Source organism: Ambystoma mexicanum, chromosome 10 (assembly GCF_040938575.1).
Source record: "Ambystoma mexicanum isolate Mex_15411 chromosome 10, UKY_AmexF1_1, whole genome shotgun sequence".
In the NCBI taxonomy this organism is placed as follows: domain Eukaryota; kingdom Metazoa; phylum Chordata; class Amphibia; order Caudata; family Ambystomatidae; genus Ambystoma; species Ambystoma mexicanum.
In genome coordinates, this window is record NC_090932.1 from 81,669,156 (window position 1) to 81,684,710 (window position 15,555).

General features: G+C 44.7%; 1 protein-coding gene across 1 annotated transcript in view; it reads right to left on the minus strand.

The window, feature by feature from the left end:
• Positions 1-7,855: 7,855 nt before the first annotated feature.
• Positions 7,856-15,555, minus strand: part of COPS7B (COP9 signalosome subunit 7B) — a 208,553-nt gene continuing 200,853 nt past the window's right edge. Inside the window, exon 7 of the mRNA XM_069617550.1 lies at positions 7,856-12,411. Coding sequence (XP_069473651.1) covers positions 12,253-12,411 — 159 coding nt within the window. The 3' untranslated portion in view covers positions 7,856-12,252. The remainder of the gene's footprint in view (positions 12,412-15,555) is intronic.

The following is a 15,555-nucleotide window of genomic DNA, read 5'->3' on the forward strand; positions in this document are numbered from 1 at the left end:
GCAAGATTTTGAATGTTGAGAAGTGTTGTGTATAGGCATTTTGGAGTTTTTAGCAACAAAGCAAATGTCATTTATAGGCACATTTTGGGGATTTATTTGCAAAACGCTGCTTCTCTATCTGCACTCTGGTTGCTGGTCATGGAGCCCACTGGCACATTTTCTGCAGTGTGTGCTCTATCCCACCACATATGCACCATGGGTGGCAGGTTGTGCATCCATCTTTTTGTGCGTTTAACCACGCAGTTTTGGAGATTTTTGGCACACACAAGAGTTTGGCCGCCATTGTTGCTGTTTCTTGCGCCATCAGAGTGATGCTGCATAAGATAGCGGAGTGGGTCAATACATCCCACAACTCGATACCGCAGGCTAGGGGTGGCTCGTCCCAAAATACTCCAACTGCTTTAACGGACATCATTGAAGGAATAGATGCAAATAAAGTAAATTCTACAGGGGAAGCAAGTTCATGGGATGAAAATCAGAGGCACACATATTCTCCAAGATTACATCATACTTTAAAAGATCTAGACAAACGTATTCTCCTCACCCAACCAACAGTTTTGGCCCCGAATGTGGTGCTTAGCTCTTTTGTTGACTTGTACGACACTACCTGGGCAGAACTCAAGAATTCTCCAAGGATAATTATGGAACTCAACTCAAAAATCGATTGCATCGGTACCAAAATCCTTGTAGGTCTAACAAAGTGGATTGGATTGGGACCGAATTATCCCAAACTGACTGTGCAGGGCCAGCTATCAGCACCACAGGGCTATGTAACTCCACCCATAGCCGCGCAATCACTTCCAGCAATATCCGAGATAAAAGAAATCTCGGACAACCTACCCACTCTGGAAGTTCCTACTACTGTCTTAATACAAGCATTACCCAATGCTGCACCCCCAGATTGCTCTATCATCAGGGCTACTCCCCCTCCTTCCGCAGTTAACTCTTTACAGAATACCCCCAATTTGCACTCTACAGCTAGCCAACCTTTAATTGTTGTGACTGTCTCTACTCAGGAAGGCATCTATAAGATCAGTGCCCCTAAAAAGATCCTTGTATCACGCAAACCGATCAATTAAGCAGAAAATAGCTACAAAATGCCCTAACTTATTGTTCTCTAAAACTCCAGTACTCTCCCTATCGGAATCAAACCTAGGGCTTATCCCAGAAGGGCAGGGGATTTCTGTAGCCAGCTCATCTAAACCTATGTTGATTCTAATGTCCAAACTGACATACCTTCTTCTATCGATGTACTTATGCCTGACTCGGCGCAAAGGTGCTATTTACAGAACCTTTTGGATCCTCTAAAATGTTTTGCCCCAGATGCTCTATCAGCCCCCCAATTGCAGCGCTGTCATCCAACTCGGCCCTGCACCAGGGATGGGGCCCCGGCAAATCCAGGACCTTTGAAGAACTCCCTGTTCCACCTATTGTGATCCAGGCTAAAAACTCTATAAATGTCAAACGATTTGCTGATGCAAAGCCTGGTCAATTATTTTCAATCTGGCCCACCCATCCCACTCCCCCCCCAATAAACATCCTACTCACTCCCAGATCCCTGTACTCCCTTTGGACTCAGGAACAACGTGGGGGAAATTCCAGGCAGAAAATATTCCATCAATCTCAGCAGGCATACGAAACTTGGTAGAACGATTGCATAAACCAACTTCCAGGCCCCTGCAAACAGATATTGCTAAATTACAAGGTGTAAATCTAAAAGGATCTCAAAGCCAACCCTTAGGCACTCTACAGGGACAAGAACGCAACAATGCCTCCAACAAGAAACTGTTGCACTTGATCAAACTACAGGGTTTGCTGGAGCTGGAAGTACCGATCTGTCTGAATAGATGCAATGTTCTGACCGCTTCTCAGAAATACCTGCCCTCTCCTTAATATCCTCTAAAGACATTGCCAGGGTGGCCTTCCCGGAGAGTGCCGAGACACTAGCCTGATCATTCTTTCTTCTCCTCTAGTTAAGGAATTGATTCTTACTCAAATGGAGCCCCTGCGGGAATTGGGCTTCAAGGTGGAATCCAGACTGTCTTGGGAAACAGTGTCTCAGGGGCCTTTTATTGCACAGTTACCCTCTAAATCATCTGTGGACCATCTTTATGGCCCTCAAGACACGACAGGTTTAAAGAATTCATCTAATCAGCAGGATTTGGATGTTGACTGGGCTACCATCATCTCAACACTGTGGCAAAAACTTGAGCCCTACGCTCCCTATCCCCAGGACAGAGTCAGCTGGTTTCTCAGATTTTTGTCTCAAATCGTGGAACTCGAGAGGCAACTCGCACTTATTCTCAAATCTGGAATGCTTGCTGTTGCTGAGGGATGCTAACATTGTTGGTTTACAAGAGACTTGGATGACCTCAGCCCCATATCTAGATGGTTATCAAATCTTTGACCAGCATGCCAGACAGAACTCAGGGCGTAGACCATCAGGAGGGCTAATTGTTGCGGTTGACAACTGCATAGGTCTAAAGGGCATTGCACTTTTGGGCCTACCATTTGGGGCACTGGGTGTCGACTTTACATCTAGCAGTGGAGAATTGAAATTATTAATTGTTAACATCTACTGGCACAGTGGTATGGGTGCGGTTTGTGACTGCTGTCTCTCAGATTATCCTTGATTGGGTCTCTGCTAATGATTCCGGACATGTCTGATTGGCAGGTCACTTAAACTGTGAGTGCGTATTTGAGAAATCCCCATTGGAAATTTGTGAGATGAATAAGGTGAATCTATGCTGCTCGAAGAAAAAGCAAGTAGCCTATATATGGTATGCCAGGCTGGGTAATATAGGCCTACAACCCTTGGTAGGCTAGCCACAATCTCAAACTGACAATACCACCTGGCGGCGTGGACGTTCTACTTCTGTGCTTCATTACATTTTTGTCGATTACCTATGGCAAAGATGCTCATTGTTTGAAAGTCATATGAATAACTGGAGCGATCATGGTATCCCAACGGCGATCTTTAGGATAAGCCATCTTCAGGGCACCCAACAGTCCCAGCTACACGTTATCCCTAACTCATCTAGTTCTGCTGGACACCAAAAAATATTGGCACTCTGAACCTCATTCTGAGGGCTAGACTTAACCACAGTACATATGACTGGAAAATGGCAACTTTTAATAATGCAACTGTCAAGACCCTTATAAGGGGAGCGGTGGATGAATGGGGGAAACGTTTTGAAAGCTCAGCCCATGTCAATAGGCATATACATTGCTATAACCCAGATCTAGCATTGGCAAAACTTACTAGTAATAAAGCCCTAAGGAGACTTAGACTATCAAACAATCCGGCCTCATTAGAAAGATCAAACAAGTGTATAAAAACTTTTGCAAATCAATTAAGCATCAGATCTTGCAACATGATTCCAAATGAATGCTTCAGGTCCTTATGAAGGATCATTTTGGAGCATTGTCAACGGACAAGATACTAACCCAGCTATTGCCTTACTAAATTTGATTTTGGAACAAGGTTGGCTGGATTTTTATGCCAATAGATTTGCCCTAAAACCACCACAGGGAGATAAATTTGTGAATTGTACACCCACCATAGGCCCCTTCCTTAAATGAGAACCTCCCATTGAGTGACACTGTCTTGGATTTAATTAAAAAGTGCAAAAGATCAAAAGCTCCAGGCCCGAATGGCTTAACCAACAACACATTCAAGGCTGATCCTAATCTATGGGCCAATCTGTTATGCCTTGAGTTTAGAGACATTCTTCAATCTGGAGTCTGCCCAAACTCATGCTCATTAGCGAATGTCACCCCGATCTTCAAATGTGGTAGGAGGTCCGATCCAAAAAATTACCGGCATATTGTGCTGCTAGACGCAGATTGTAAAATCTTCTCTGCCCTACTCCTTTTACACCTCCAGGACTGGGAAACAAACCTGCCACCCCTTGAGTCCGCTCCAAACTGGATTCCATTCTACAAACATTAACGGAATTGTGGTCAAGTTTCATGGCCTCTGTGGACTTCTCGGCAGCCTTTGACTGCGTTGACTGAGATGGTGTTGTGGCGTAAGCTAGCATTTTGGGGCTTACCAAGGGGATAACGGAGTCTTTTGGAGGGGGTCTACAATAACTCTGGTGTTAGAATACGCTTAAACCAAAAGGGGGATATGTCCGCTGTTGTTCGCACATTCTGTGGGGTCAGACAAGGGTGCGTCCTAGCCCCATGGGTGTTCAATCAATATGTCTCTGATGCAGCTGAACACCTATATAAGGAGGGCCTACTAGCACCAAGACTTGATTCTGTGAAGATTATATGGTTGGCCTACACGGACGATTTCATATTTCTTGATTCAACCAAGGTGGGGCTCCAGGCCTTTTAGATGTCTTCGCCAACTATGCCAAGATAAATGGTTTGACCATCAACCCCGCCAAAACTAAAATCCTTGCTCTATCTAAAGGACTTCATAGGAAAAAAAACAATTCCTGGAATTTGGGGGGGGTAAGGGTAACTACTTCTAACAGCTTTACCTATCTTGGCCATTATGTTGAGGCTAGCAGGGGCTCGAGAGGGCAGATAAATATGCTTCTGAATAAAGCTAAGGCGCTGGGAAACCAGATCCTTAAATAGGGTCAATTCTCTATCAAACCAACCGTCCTATTCTTGGAAGGGAAAATAGCCTCTAAATTAACATATGGCTTGGAACTATGTACGGGGTTATCCATCTCTAAACTTGATGTGATTGAAGGCATCATTTGGAGACCGATTCGTTTACCAAATGCGGTCCTTTTGGCTGTAATTCAATACGAATTAGGATATGTCTCCTTAAAATCTCAGGTTTATTGGAAGATGCTTACGCTTTATGCCAAACTTAAGGTTCCACTATCCAATACCCTATACGAAATTGTTGGAAGCAATATTGAATGTTCTGGTTTTCTAACTAATTTCTGTAATTTGTGTGAAACAATTCTTTGCAACATTGATTCTGACCTAGAACAGCTAACAACTAACCCAACAAAAACCAAAAAGAAACTGTAGGATTATGACTGGTGCCTTACAACTGACTGCTTTCATTCATATACATGTATGCTCCTTTTAGCACACGAACACAAGAAAAGAGGGACTCTCTCCCCAATACTTACAATTTTTCCGAATCAAAATCATAGACATGCACTACTAAGATTGCGTTGGAATATTCTCCCAACATTGAACACTAAATTGCCGTGGAAACAAACTGTGGTGGAAGATGGCCTTTGTAGATTCTGTCATTTAGTCCCTGAAACGGCTAAACACCTGATTCTGTTTTGTACGCAACTTAACACTCTTAGAGACTCTTGTTTGAATGCACTGAAGGTTCTGTATTTGGGTCTACCTACTGGGCTGGTATGGCAACGTTGCCTACGCATTCAAAGTACGCGAGAGGGATTGGCATTGTCTGGCTTCATATGAAACCTTCAATTGGATAATTCCAGATGAATTGCTTGATGATGTAGATACATAGGCCATTCTTGTTATTTGTTGCCTCTACCCTAACCCTGTATGACGATTGCTATATGGCTGATACTTTTATCCCTTTGCTGTATATTTTACTGTGTATGAAATACCTGTATGTATCCTAAAAATTCTTACTATTCTTTATACTTTTTGCAAAGGTTTAATAAAACCATATACAAATACATTTTTTTAAAAAACAGGAACTTTCACAGCTTAGTTACACAGAGATAAATTAACAATACATATAGATAAGTACACATGGAAAATCATAGCTTAGAGTTAGCGGAAAAGTTACACAATAGTCGGTTGTAATTTACCACAAGTGTACACAGGCAGGGTTAGATGTCGGAAGATTTGAGCCAGGTGGTACATTTGGATCTGAAGAAATGATAAGGCTGATCTTCTCAGATTGCAGGAGGCATGGATTTCCAGAGCAGGGCGGCTTTTATGGGGAAACTATTGCCTCCTACTTTTGAGAGTTTAAATTCAGGGACAAGGAGGGAGTTGCTATAGGCTGCTCTGGTGGGTCTGGAAGAGGTCCTTTTGTGGAATCTCTCTGTGAGACATATGGGGGCAGCATTATTCAGTGATTTATGTGTGAGGGACGCAGTTTTCAGTTTGATTTTGTCGTTGGTGGAGAGCCAATTGTTCTTCCGCCTAATTTCCAAAATGTGGTCTCTTCTGGATATTCCGAGGGCCGCTCTGAGGGCGTTGTTTTGTAGTGGTTTGATTTTCCTGATGGTTGCTTTGCTAGAGCCAATATAAATATAGAGGGTGTTGCAGTAGTCGAGCCGGGAAAGGATAAGGGCCCTGGTCAGGATGATGCAACTGTTAGAGAGGAAGGGTTTACCTGTTCTAATGAGTTTGCATGTGTAGCTGGTGGTAGAGGCCAGCATGTTGCCTTGTTTGAAGGAGGAGAGGGTTGAGTCGAGATAGAATCCAAGGGTTTTCACTTCGCTGGCCACTTTGATAAGGTTGTCATCAATCAGGAGGAGGAGTATTCGGTCCCTAGTTTGTTGAGGTTAGTCGGGGTGCCCAGGATGATGAGCTCAGTTTTGTCATCATTCAGGCATAGACCATGATTAGCCATCCATGCCTGGATGATGAGATACACCTTATTTACCAAGGCCAAATCCTTACCATAATCCCCTGAAAGTGGTAGGAGAATCTGAGTATCATCTCCATAATTAGTGTAGGTGATACCAAGATTGTCCAGATTATCGAAAAGGGGCTTAATGAAAACATTGTATAACGTGGGAGATACACAGGATCCTTGTGGGACGCTGCAAGTGATGGGGATAGGGATAGGGTCTATAGCTGCTGAAGGTGAGAACACCTTCATAGAGGGTGGAGATCTTAGTGAGTTTAGTTTTATTGGTTTCTGAAGGGTGTAGGCATCAGGTGGCCTCGCAGGTTCTTTTTATTTGTCTCAACTCTGAGGTGGGGAGTGAACCATTTATTCAGGTGAGTTTTAGGTTTGCTGGGTCTAGGTTTGAGTGGGGCAATGCTATCAAGTGAGGTTACTTAGATTTTATTGAATCCGTTGACCAGTGTAGCTGGGTCGGTGTTGTCCGGAAGTGAGTTTTGGTGGGAAGGATGGCTGGGAGGAGCCTATCGTGCTCATGTTTTTTTTTTCTTCTAGTTAGGGTGGGGGGGGGCTGAGAGGATGGTGGTAGGGAGGCGTCTGGTGGTGGAGAGTGCAAAGGACACGAGGGAATGATCTGACCAGGTTAAGGGGGAGATGGAGGTGATGTTAGCATGACAATTATGGTCAGCTACCCAGTCTAATACTCTACCTTTAGAGTGGGTGCGTAGGGAGACTCTTTGGCGTAGGCCATGTTCAGTGAGGATGGTGGTGGTGTTCAAGGCGGGTTTATCAAGGGAAGTATTGCAAACAACAATTATCCCAGGGCTAAAAAGTAGGTTTGATACAGGTGGATGCACATCTTTGCCAAGGACATCAATCACGACAGGAATCGCGACTGGGCAACAGTGGCCAATGATACCAGATGTAGGGAAGAGGGGGATAGTGGGCTAGTACCTTGGTTCACTTTCGTTTTTTACATCTGCAAAGTTCAGCTAGAAGGTTCGAGTCCTTAGTGCCAAAGGCAGACTTGACGCACAGCGTAGAAGGAAAAAACGACGTAGAAGAGCATTTTGAATAAGCAACTTCTTCCACAAGTGCCAACTGAATTTACAGGTACCTTTTATAAACCACAGGAATTTTGGAAAGTGCAGATGTTCGATTTTTACACTAAGAACTCCGGGTTTTTAACATTTACAATATGCTCCAAACAAACCTTCTATATAATAGTAAAATGGTTAGAAACAATTGAACACAAACATTTGATGAAACGTTATAGGGCATTTTCTTATACAATCGATAGAAATAGTTAACTAGACATATTTATTTATTTTATTTATTGCATTTATTGTACACCCAAACCCAAGGGTATCACAGCGTAATTTACACGTATACTTGGTCTTAATTTTTGCATGTACAGAGGATTACAGTGGTACAGTGAATTACAAAAAGGAAATATACAAATATATTAGTTATCTAGTGGCTAAATTTACAAGCTTGCATTCAGATTACATACAGTTCTAATGTGCATAACAAGTTTTTTTTTTACAATGGATGTCCGAGCTGAGCAGTGTTCGGCAGTTGTATTGCTATGTACCTGTCGTAAAGTTAGTATTTGTTAAAAAGCGAGGTTTTGAGGAGTTTTTTAAATTTGTTCAGGAAAGGCTCATTAGTAATGCAAGCTGGGAGTGAGTTCCAGATTCTGGGGGCTGCTACAGGGAAACTGGAGTTACCTGTTCTTACATTCTTGAAGCGAGGGATGTGTAGATGTGTGTTCGCATTGAATCTACGAGCTTTGGTTGTGTTTTTACGGCTTAGGCTTTTGTTGAGATAAGTGGGGGCATTGCTGAGACATATTTATGGGTCAGGGTGAGCGTTTTATGGAGTATCCTGGCTTGGATGGGTAGCCAATGAACCTCTCTCCTATGTTGAGAGATGTGATCCCTGTTTCTAATGCCCTGAGCTGCTCTTAAAGCTTTATTCTAGAGAAGTTGCATTTTGTTTATATATATATATATATATATATATATATATTTTTTTTTTTTTTTTTTTTTTTTTTTGGTGCCTAGACGAGTATGTTACAATAGTCGATCTTGGCTAGAATCTCATAAGTGAGATTGTATAAAATCCTAATATTAACAGTTAATAAGAAGAATTCTGTGTCCATTTTCTTTTTAAGCAATAGGCCTGGAGCAGGGGGGAGCATTACCACTTCAGGTAATGCCCCAGGGCCCACAGTTACAGGCCGAGATAAGTGAGGGCCTTAACGAAGACCCAGGGTCATTATCTGAAGTGGTAATGCCCCCCCTATTATAACTGAGGTCCGTAAGACCGGGTTACAAAAAGCATTTTTTTCTGTTCCGAAAAGCTCCAGTGTTTCTGAACAGGAAAAAATGGCCCCCAGGGGAAGGGAAAACCAAGTCTGTTTTCCCTTTCCATGGCAACCAGTGAAAATAAGTGTGAAAAAGAAAATAAACAAAATGGCTGCCATGGAAACGAGAGAAGGGACTACACGTAGTCCCTTCTTGCTCTCCATGACGGCCTGTCGCGGATCAGGAGCGGGCGCAATGGGGACAAAAGTGTTCCCAGCGTGTCCGCTCCTGAAATGGACAGCAAATTAGGTAAGTGGGGTTGGGAGGGCAGGGAGGAAATTCTGTGGAATGGGTGTGTGGGTGGGAACAACATTTACCTCGATCCCCGGCGGGGGAATATGGCAGCCTACAGCCATGTGGTGGCTCAAAGCGGGGTATTACCCCGTTCCGAGCCTCCTCATTTGCAGAGTGGCGGCTACACCACCCTGCCAGGGACAGAAGGGAAGGAACGTTGTGGGGGTGAGGGATTCCCGGTCGGGTAACGCCCGCACCACAGCCAATCAAATGCCGTGACCCTGCGCCGGGTACTAATTCTTGAATAAACGTTTCAGACACTCCATGGGATTATAGATTATAGAAGCAATGTGCGCTCCAGCAGAACGCATTACCAGGAGAGCCTAAGCACCTGCACTCCCACCACTCCTTGTACTTTTGGCAGGAGCATCAATGAGAAGAAAGTCGGGGGTCGGGAGGACAATGACCTGATTTAGGAAGGGGCAAGACCCCGTGCTACAGTACTGGCAGTGGGCTGGCAGCATGATTTCTTACTGAAAGAGCTACTCAACTAAACTTAAATATGTTTGTAGCCAACAAGATTGCACCCCTCCCTACAGCCACAGCAGTACTTTCTTGGCATATGTTCACTATGGTGACACAGGGAAGCAATCCCAGGCTAAAAAGGGAGCTAATCTTTCAAGAAGAATGCACACCAGAGAGCCTTAACTGCATCCCAGGCCCATAGTGGCCACATGGAACGTGGAATGAAGCTCAGTACTGGAAGGGAACGAGTGAACAGGCGGGAAGAAGGGAGCGTGGGGGGGCAGGGGGGAAATCAGGCTAACACAAAAAGGAGGCCAATAAAACGGGGCGTTGGTAAAGCCTTTCACGCAATTATGGGGATTGGGGGATAGAAGAAGAAATGGAATGCCTTCAAATGCATTTCATACTGATTTGGGAGGGACTGTTTCAATCACATTTTGAAGAATAATCCATTGAGATTTTGAAGCTATGGGTCATCACCTTTTCCGGCTGCAGGGACAATACCTGCCAGCGGGTTTTCCGGCAACCACGTAATGAAGCCCAATATCTTTTGGTAAAGCTACCAATGTGAGCTTTCATGTTATATTAATGCGCAATTGCTTTAAGAAATGCAGAAGTTGGTGAATACATCACAGACATGTGCCAATTAAAACACACATGACACACATTTAGAACAAAATGTATTATTTTAATGTTTTAAAATATGCTTTAGAACAGTTACATTGTCCGATCAATTACCAAAAATAGGAAGATGCTCCAAAAATTCCTAAACAGTTTGGAAGTGGACAGCAGGAATGCCTGCAAAGTTAGGATATTACATAGGGTGGCCGGAGAGGCCGGGCGAAAATTGCCAATGAGAACAAACTGCTCCAGACAAGGGCCTTCACATCTCTGCTCAGTGAATTCACTCATAGTTACTGCTAGGACACCTAAATGCATTTTTCTGTGCAAGCCATACAGACCATGTCCACAGTGTAACCACTCATTTTTCAAACCGGAAAGGTGGGCTGCTTAGAAGTCGAGTCAGTCTTTACCAGATTAACTAACACACTATGCAGCCTCACAAGTGCTACCTGATGTGCCAGCCAGTTTACAGCTGCGAGGGTTGTGTGGCTAAACAATGTGGGGGCCAGGAAGCAAAGTGCAGGGGGCTAACATCTGGAGTAAATGCAATGTAAAAGTTAAGGCCTTGTTTGGCAACTGTTGGGTGGAGCTTCTCAACTGTGGAGGGAATGAGTTAGCAGAAGATAACCCTGATGGAATGGTGCATTCAGTGGAATGTTATTTACCCTAAAATGAGAGTCCGAACTCTCAAGTGTTGCGAGAATGAAACTTACCAGAAAAGCAATACCTGGAGCACGAAACACTTTCAATCAGAGCTTTCCAGATCTGGGAAATACATCTGCTGTGAAGCTCAAAGGGAACACGAGTAAAGGTTGAACGTGCCAGCATATAATTAGCCTGCGCTTCAGACGTTACAATGCAAGGGGAACCGCAATTCTATTATAATGTAACCACTGCGTTATAGTGCATGGAGGAGCAGCAGGGCTGCTGCTACAGGCAAATGTCAATGGAGATATAATCTTCCCTGAGTGAATATTCGTCCTGGAAGACCTGGTACAACATTAAACATCCAGCATTAAATCTTGCACTCCAACCTTAAATCAAAAATGATACTAAAGGAACATTATATATAAACATCAAAGGCCATAAACCGACAATCCTCCCAGCACTAAGCAGCATCTGTGAACAACCTGCAATGTTACTTAATACCTTAAGTAAACCGAAAAGGCATTTTAAGGATATAGATAACCTACAAAATATCCTCTTTAAGACATTGGCTTGCAGCAGTGTCCTGGCACTACAGGCTCAAATCCTGCTCAGAGTGGCTTTTCATTTTCCACCTAATGCCATCAATGGGCATTTCGCACTAGTGGAAGAAAAATAATCCCTTGCAACGAATAGGTTAGTGTCAGCCTTGTGTCTGATATTTCCTTTACTGGGCTATGGCCAAATAAGCTCAGTCTAACGCCAAATGTCAACATTAGGTCTTCAAAAACTTGCAGTTTGGACTAGTGAATAGGAATGTTTCCAAGCCGACAGAAGTCTGCAAAACAGTGAAAATGTGATATCTAAACGGCTAGTGGACGGATACGTTTGACATTACCCACTTCTGAGCATGCCAAGGTTTAGTTTTAAGGCAGAACATAACAGCTACTCGTTTATACATCCGATAAACCACACCAGATGCCATACATGCAACAAATCTAGTGCATGACTGGAATCGCCCAGTTTGCTATCCTTTCCTCCTACCCATGTGCTCGGGAGCAAGAGCTGACGGTCAAGCCACTCAGGTGGCTAAGAACTTCCTGAACCAAACAAGCCATGAACAGTGAAACTGCTTCATTCCCCTTTAAAACCAACATAAGGTCTATTGGTTGCTTTACAAGTAGGCCAAAGTCGAGAATCATCTTGCTTTGGCTCCGACCAGATACCTGTAAACAGCATCTTAAATCCTCTGCCTGAAACCAGTGAGCTTGTTAACAAGTGCTTTATTTGGAAACTGCTAACGCATGGGTTCTAATGGCGACTGGCCCCAAGCCCCTTGACCTTTGACATCTTCTTGGTTGGTTGTCTTTGCTCGTTGAGGGATGGTCCATCCCGATCTGCGAGGTGTTGATCCAAATCTTGAGCAGTAGCAGAGGTTGTGGCTTTCAAGGTCTTCCTTATGTTTGTGATCTACATAAAGAAAAGACACAGCTTTAATCACACACCGGTCATCGTCAAAAGAGAGCACATGGAGGATATAGTCCCAAAATTGACAGTACAATGCCCAATTGGGTTTTATACATGCTACCTTCCACAGGGGTTTATGGTCCGGGCCATAGTTCAGAAAGCGGACAATTACTTATATAAAAATGTATACAGTGCAATAATACCTGGGGTGGCAGACCAACCCTGCCAGTAACACCACACCACTCAAGTTAAGAGCAGGTGTGACGCAAGGTTCCCTTAATGCAGGCGGCCTTCCCAGGTATTATCACCATGAGTACCCACAATTAGCAGAAGCAGGTGCTAAGGCGCTTTTCCAATTAACAATGTGAAATAAATGTTACCAGATGCATCTTCGACGTCGTTCCACTCTACTGAAGTCTGCTTTCTGTGAGAAACCGGAGGGTATTGTCACCCCTATTCCCCCTGGATCATCTTCTCAGGTGGCTAGGGGGAACCCATCGCTGTTGGATCCAGAACCTGGGAGTGGGCAAGCGAGGGAGGATCACCTGGGTGGAGTATTCTTGGGTATTAGGAATGAGGTACCCATGGGTGAGATGCGGTATGCCCCTTTCCTACTGATGGCCAATCTAGCCTTACCCCTCCCACAACCTCTTTAGGTTGCAGTAAAATATCTTCACTCATTTTCCCACATGTCACATCTACTGGTACAGAGACATAGTATTCCTTGCTTCCCAGTTACACATCACACTCCCCCTCAGCCTTTATGGAGTATTTACAATCTCATCCATCCCCTTCCCATTTGCAATAAGTACTGGGACGAGGAAGAGGTGACCAAGAGCAATGAAGATTACTCATAGGAACAACATCGAGAGGCAAAAAGAGGCCTACTACATACTAACCTTAGGCTGTCCCATTAATAGAATCAGGCATGGTCAGCCACAGGACTACAACAGTGCACACCTGTCCACTTGACTCTCCCTACAGACTTTCAGAAAGAAAGAACAGGGAAGGAAAAGGTACACTCCACCTTTAAGAACTCACTCAGTGCTGAGGGGCAGGCATGTCCTGTTAATTGGAGGTCAGGCAAACCCAGCCCCGACCACACCTGCAGCCCATTGATACAACAGAGGTGTATAAAGAGACTGCTGAGAGAGCAGAGGAAGCAGTCGCTGGGAGAGCAGAAGGCAGGAGTCCAGCAGGAGATCCCTGCTCAGTCCCAGTCCAATTTTTGTCAGAAGCAGAGAGCGAGCTGGGGATGCTGTCTGGACCAAAGAAGCCAAGGAGCAGAGTGTGGCAGGAGCTGAAGGCGCGAGGAGAAAGGCGTGCTGGTGTCAGGGCTGCAGCATGGCGAGGCAGCTGTGTCTCCAAGGAGTCAGGGCAAGGCACCTGAAACCTGCTGGCAGGGTTCAGTGGAATGCTCGTTCCCTTGGGACCTGTGCCAGCCCTAGGGTTGCTTGGGAGGCAGGTGGTCAGACCCGGACCTCAACCCCGTTTATCCAAGGAAGGGAAGAGGGGGTCCCTGAAATAGCCCACATGTCCCGCATGTGAATGTCAACTAGCAGAATGAAGAACAAAAAGATGTAACTTGTGTTCGGCCAGCCACGAGGCACACCAATGTATCCTATATATGTAAAGAGATATTCTCCCAGGCGACCTTTCAAGCCATATCCCATTGACAGCTTTGAAGAGACAGATGCCCCATCAACGAACCAAGTTGACTGACAGCAAAGTCCAACCGTGATGACCTCACTAGTGACAACACGATATAGCAGCGTTAGTCATGAAGCAAATTTGCATTCCTCCATGAAGATAAGCAGACACACACAAGCATACATGAAGAACATGCGTATACCTTCTGTAGATGGAGGACAGATACATTTACATACTACCAAAAGCTTTTCTTTTCTTTAGCCAATTGCAGAAACGCAAGAAAGCCAAATATACGTGGACCAAGCTTGTAGCCGCTTTATGGAAACTAATCATAAGGAGGCTAAGGGGACATGTAAGGAACCTTTAGGGATCTATAACCCCTAAGAAAATATTAGAACACATAGGGAAACCACAGAATGACTATAGTGAATACACACGAGACCACAAACCTCAAATACACGGAGGGAGAGATACAGGCTCTGCAGCACAATGCACAGAGATGGTGTTCGCAGTCAAGGACAAGGGGGAGGGGGTGAAAAAAAAAAACAGATTCGCGAGGCGGTGAGCCACCTGCAATAATTCAGAATAAAATCCTCATAATTGCAGGCAAAAAGATTTTGTTTTGCGGTCTTCGCACACGCGACCCTGCAGAGCTGAACAATGGCTCTTTATTCATGGCGAGAAGAGAAGCAGTTCCCAGCAAAGTAGTGAAGACTGATAAATGCGTTGCCCACCAAAACTTGCAACCTGAAGGCACTCTCTCTCAGGCCAGGTGATCAGACCACTGGCAACAATGGGGACACATAGGCCTGCCCACTACCTTGAAAAGTTACACCGAGCGCTTGGAACAGAACAGGGTCCTAGGGCCGGGAGGACCCACTTTAGCAAATCCAAACGCTCTGATCATGAAATGGTGTAGAATGTTGCACAGGCCAATGGTTTTCGGGCGACTCAGCAACAATGTAATAGATAGCTTTTGGGTAAGGCTCAGGCGAAGCCAACCGATATGCTAGACCAATGAGGATTCTAATGTATACTGGCTCTTTAGGTACTAGACTCGAGCTACCCAATTGGGATACCTCTTAGGTTTTTTGGGGTGGAGTTGATTTTTGTGACGTCACTGGGTATAAAACCAGGTGACACTAGCTCAGGAGCTATGATTGCTGGAGATTTGTGTTTTCCTGTATGATCCCTGTCTATTGGAGAATAAATACTGTAAAACGTTGCCCCATGGCTGAGTCTTCCATTATTGCAGGGGGAGGTTTTGATGGGCCTTAGATACTCTGCTGACTTGTGATATCATTGATGTGAACCGCCCCATCCTCTGGCCTATTACAAAGTGATAGCAGAGGACGGTTGGCTGCGATCGATCGGACCGAGGCCATCTCTTCCTGTCGCCAACACTTGGAGGGATGTGAAGTGACCCACACAGGAAATGCACACCGTGAAGAAGTCCTCAGGAACTGCCCTGGAGACTTTTCTGCCGGCTTTCCGTGG